Source organism: Salminus brasiliensis, chromosome 11 (genome assembly GCF_030463535.1).
Source record: "Salminus brasiliensis chromosome 11, fSalBra1.hap2, whole genome shotgun sequence".
Lineage (NCBI taxonomy): Eukaryota > Metazoa > Chordata > Actinopteri > Characiformes > Bryconidae > Salminus > Salminus brasiliensis.
Genome location: NC_132888.1, coordinates 422,767 through 429,172, shown reverse-complemented (window position 1 = coordinate 429,172; position 6,406 = coordinate 422,767). Strand labels below are relative to the sequence as shown.

The window sequence follows — 6,406 nt, the reverse complement described above, 5'->3', positions numbered from 1 at the left end:
TCAGATAAAGCAGGTGAACATGAATCCAGTAAAAAGCAGAAACAAGAGCTTCTCATTCTGAAGAAAGAAAGTAGTGAGATCTTGTCGGTGAGCTAGTCTGAAGAACAGAGCTCGGTTCCTCCAGGGTTCTCCTGGACGCCCCCCAGTCCAGCCAGCACAGCGTGGAGGATGTGTTCAACTCCATCAGCAGCAGCAGCAGCAGCAGCAGCAGCTCACCTGATTCACCATCATTAAGCCCTGATTTACCACCAAACCAGGTGTTGATCTGAGGAGAGCTCTAAATAACACTAGACTCCATGAGGAGAACTTTGGAGATGTTCTAATGATGAACACAGTGATGGAGAACCTCCACCTCTTTCTGTAGGAGTGATATTATTAGTGTTTGTTCTAATATTAGTGTTTAACTGAGCAGCCGTACCGTATGTGGTAGTCTGTAGCGGGTCTGAGGTCCTGTAGCGTGCACTCCAGCTCCTCACCACTGAAACACAACAGTAGTTAATACAGTAACGCTCTGACTGACTCTTACAGCCCTGCTCACACCACACAGCCCAGCTTTAACCCTCAGTGTTACAGTGTTAATAGCTGTATCATCTGCACAGGGTTTTCCCTCTGTGCATCACTGACAGACTACAGGACTGTGATCTGTGGCCATGCGTCAGATTCTACCGATATTCTCATGCAGAAGTGTATTTTTATTCACCTTTACTAGACACATCTCCCTCTCACCTGAAGTGTGACTCACCTGTAGACAAGGCGGTACTTCCCGTCCCGGCCTTTATCTGATATCGTGACCTCGTAGGTGCAGGTGTATGTGTGGCCATTACTGAGCCTGTCTCGGTTCTGCAGACCAGCAGGGGATGTCCACCTTAACTTGGCCGTCCGGGCCTGTACGCTACACACCTGCATACAGAATAACACACCTTTACACACCTGCATACAGAATAACACACCTTTACACACCTGCATACAGAATAACACACCTTTACACACCTGCATACAGAATAACACACCTTACACACCTACATACAGAATAACACACTTACACACCTGCATACAGAATAACACACCTTACACACCTACATACAGAATAACACACCTTACACACCTGCATACAGAATAACACACCTTACACACCTACATACAGAATAACACACCTTACACACCTACATACAGAATAACACACCTTTACACACCTGCATACAGAATAACACACCTTACACACCTACATACAGAATAACACACCTTTACACACCTGCATACAGAATAACACACCTTTACACACCTGCATACAGAATAACACACCTTACACACCTACATACAGAATAACACACCTTACACACCTGCATACAGAATAACACACCTTACACACCTACATACAGAATAACACACCTTACACACCTACATACAGAATAACACACTTACACACCTACATACAGAATAACACACCTTTACACACCTGCATACAGAATAACACACCTTACACACCTGCATACAGAATAACACACCTTACACACCTGCATACAGAATAACACACCTTACACACCTGCATACAGAATAACACACCTTTACACACCTGCATACAGAATAACACACCTTACACACCTGCATACAGAATAACACACCTTACACACCTACATACAGAATAACACACTTACACACCTACATACAGAATAACACACCTTTACACACCTGCATACAGAATAACACACCTTACACACCTGCATACAGAATAACACACCTTACACACCTACATACAGAATAACACACTTACACACCTACATACAGAATAACACACCTTTACACACCTGCATACAGAATAACACACCTTTACACACCTGCATACAGAATAACACACCTTACACACCTGCATACAGAATAACACACCTTACACACCTGCATACAGAATAACACACCTTACACACCTGCATACAGAATAACACACCTTACACACCTACATACAGAATAACACACCTTACACACCTACATACAGAATAACACACCTTTACACACCTACATACAGAATAACACACCTTACACACCTACATACAGAATAACACACCTTACACACCTGCATACAGAATAACACACCTTACACACCTGCATACAGTATAACACACTTACACACCTACATACAGAATAACACACCTTTACACACCTACATACAGAATAACACACCTTACACACCTGCATACAGTATAACACACCTTACACACCTACATACAGAATAACACACCTTTACACACCTACATACAGAATAACACACCTTACACACCTGCATACAGAATAACACACCTTACACACCTGCATACAGAATAACACACCTTACACACCTGCATACAGAATAACACACCTTACACACCTGCATACAGTATAACACACTTACACACCTACATACAGAATAACACACCTTTACACACCTACATACAGAATAACACACCTTACACACCTGCATACAGTATAACACACCTTACACACCTACATACAGAATAACACACCTTTACACACCTACATACAGAATAACACACCTTACACACCTGCATACAGAATAACACACCTTACACACCTGCATACAGAATAACACACCTTACACACCTGCATACAGAATAACACACCTTACACACCTGCATACAGTATAACACACTTACACACCTACATACAGAATAACACACCTTTACACACCTACATACAGAATAACACACCTTACACACCTGCATACAGAATAACACACCTTACACACCTGCATACAGAATAACACACCTTACACACCTACATACAGAATAACACACCTTACACACCTACATACAGAATAACACACCTTTACACACCTACATACAGAATAACACACCTTACACACCTACATACAGAATAACACACCTTACACACCTGCATACAGAATAACACACCTTACACACCTGCATACAGTATAACACACTTACACACCTACATACAGAATAACACACCTTTACACACCTGCATACAGAATAACACACCTTACACACCTACATACAGAATAACACACCTTTACACACCTACATACAGAATAACACACCTTTACACACCTGCATACAGAATAACACACCTTACACACCTACATACAGAATAACACACCTTTACACACCTACATACAGAATAACACACCTTACACACCTGCATACAGTATAACACACCTTACACACCTACATACAGAATAACACACCTTACACACCTGCATACAGTATAACACACCTTACACACCTGCATACAGAATAACACACCTTACACACCTGCATACAGTATAACACACTTACACACCTGCATACAGTATAACACACCTTACACACCTACATACAGAATAACACACCTTACACACCTGCATACAGTATAACACACTTACACACCTGCATACAGTATAACACACCTTACACACCTGCGCATTAAGCATCAATACACACCTCTCATCACTTCAGCACAGTGAACTCCTGTATGAACTCCAGACAGTGAACTAATGCTGGAGCTTTAATGTATTATTTTTTATTACAGTATAAAAGCTGACATCCTTTTTCAGACATTTCATTTTGTAAAGCCCACCTCCAGCACAAAGCCAGGTAAACACTCAGCCAGGGTCTCCATCCTGCAATCCTGAAAACACAGAGCCCAGCAGAAGATCAAAGCCGGGTTTTACTCTCCTTTCCTCCCAACTCTCCTCGAAGTGAAGAAGAACAGCAGCTCACTTTCAGGAAACAGGCAAAGATGAGAGCGCTCATTTCAGAGAGAGCTCTCAGCAGAAAAGACTCCATTACCAAACAACAAATATGAAGGTCAACCTCAGTCTGACCTCGCCTCCTCTCAAAACACAGACCCAACAACTCACCCCCCCGTCGGCCCCTCGCCCGACTGATGACTGCTCTCACACACACACACACACACACACACACACACACACACACACACACACACACACACACACTCACCCCTAGTGGAGCTCCACATTTCATACAGCGGGACAGATGAAGGTGAACTGGCTGACTGTCCAGCGTTAGTGTGTTAAATAATGGTGTGTGTTCTACAGCGGACACTTCCCTGATTTACACACCTATACACAGCTCTTCACACAGCAGAGCAGAGCTGTCCACCACTTCAACACACACACACACAAACTACACCTGTTTCTATAGCGATACGACACCCATTTCCATGGTTACCCTACACCCATTTCTATGGCAACACTACTTCGATTTTTATGGTTACCCTTCACCCATTACCAGGGCAATACTACACCCATTTCTATGGTTACACTACGTCCATGACCATAGCAATACTACACCCATTTCTATGGTTACACTACACCCATGATCATGGCAATACTACACCCATTTCTATGGTTAAACTACACCATTTCTATTATTACGCTACACCCATTGCTATGGTTACCCTACACCCATTTCTATGATTACCCTACACTATGGTTAGACTACACCCATTTCTATGCCAACACTACTTCGATTTTTATGGTTACCCTACACCCATTACCATGGCAATACTACATCCATTTCTATGGTTACACTACACCCATTACCATGGTAATACTACACCCATTTCTATGGTGACACTACACCCATTTCTATTATTACACTACACCCATTTCTATGCTTACCCTACACCCATTTCTATGGTTACCCTACACCCATTTCTATGGTTACCCTACACTATGCTTACCCTACACCCATTTCTATGGTTAAAATACACCTGTTTATATGGCAAACACTACAACTATGTTTGCACTACACCCACTTATAGCACCCACCATAGTTACACTAGACCAATGTCTACTGATACTGCTGGTACTGGTGCTGGTACTGGTGCTGGTACTGGACACAAGGCTGAAGACTGAGTGAGAGCCAGTCTCCACAGTCCAGCATTTACAGTGTCTGCAGTATCTAAGTGATGGAGGTGACGGTCTTCACTGCAGGGTTTGACTCTCCAGAGGCAGAAACCGCCTTTCATTCACAGCAATGCAGCACGGGCAGATCCTGCCAGATGTTTTCAGGTCAATAACTGAACTCCAGCACAGCTGTTTCCTCTGTTCCACTGCAAATTCAGTGAGAACCTAGTGAGCTTCAGATCCAGTGAGAGATCCAGTCTAGCAGAAAGACTGAGAGGACAGAAGATGATCTATGCAGCGATCAAACCTTCACCACCAAATCCTCCGCAGAGAAGACCCCGGCGCTTTAACTCCTCATTAGCATTTTCCCAGAGTCAGGCAGCAAGTGAGCGCCGAGCACAGAGAGCACGTCTGAAGGACGTTTCCGTCAGCGCTCGTCAAGTCAGGTTTATAGAGCACTCCTAACAGCCGGCGTCGTCACAGAGCAGCGGTGCAGAGATCCAGGTCCAAGCCCTCTGTGAGAGGACCAGAGGAACCACTGAGCTGGTTAACCTGGTTAAGCTGGTTGACCAGTTTAGCTCTTGGCTAGCATAGCATATTTTTGGTTGAGTGTGATGGTTTAGCTGGTCTACCAGCATGACCAACCTGACCACACAGGCCAACAGTATGAGCAACATGACCAAGCCGGTTCACCAGCATTACCAGCATGACCACTAAACTGATCAACCAGTATGACTAGATTGAATACCAGCCTGGTTAAGCAGGTCATACTGGTAGATCAGCTAGTCCATCAAAAACATACATACCTATCCTGGTCAAGAGCTAAACCGTTTAACCAGTTTAACCAGCTGGTTAAAACCAGTACAGGGAATGCTTTCTATAGGATGAGCAGCTTTTCAACCACCTTGACCATCACAGACCAGCTTAGACCTCCTGAAACCAGTTACCAGCAGAAGCTGGTCTTCAGCTGGATTCTTCAGCAGGAAGGTGGGAGATTAGTGAGAGTCTATGTAGGGATCAGTCTCATCAGGGGGGTGAGTGGAGCTCCTGAGGGGTTCTCGACTAGGCTGGAAGGTGAATTTCTCATGCAGGCGGCCTCATGGAAGTGGAGCACTCAGAGTTCCAGGTTTACAGTTTTCCTGCCAATCTGGGCGAGAGCTACCAAAGAGAGCTACCAAACCACACTGTGGGTGAAAAAGGTTAGACTGGGCTACTCTGAAAACCTACCACAGCCAAATGACTGAAGCCACACAGACACACAGGCATAACCGCATAGCCAGACTCCTGATAAACGAGTCTCAGTGGTCTGTTGGTGCCTCTGCGTCAAAAACCTTCAGACATCATCATAGTGTCACATGACCACAGCAAACACACACACACACAACCAAACAGGTCAAGAAACAACCCACAAACACACACCAAATACCAAACGCAAAAAACCCAAACATCCAATATTACAGTGAAACACTGCCCTCATGTGGCCGTACATCAGCACAGCCTTACTGTAACTACCAGGACATCTGGAGTTTCATGAAGTTAAAAGAC

At 44.1% G+C, this 6,406-nt stretch overlaps 1 protein-coding gene across 1 annotated transcript in view; it reads right to left on the bottom strand.

Moving 5' to 3' along the window:
* Positions 1 to 6,406, bottom strand: part of fndc3ba (fibronectin type III domain containing 3Ba) — a 97,556-nt gene that overhangs the window by 38,217 nt on the left and 52,933 nt on the right. Inside the window, 2 exon segments of the mRNA XM_072691224.1 lie at positions 419 to 478; positions 743 to 900. Coding sequence (XP_072547325.1) covers positions 419 to 478; positions 743 to 900 — 218 coding nt within the window.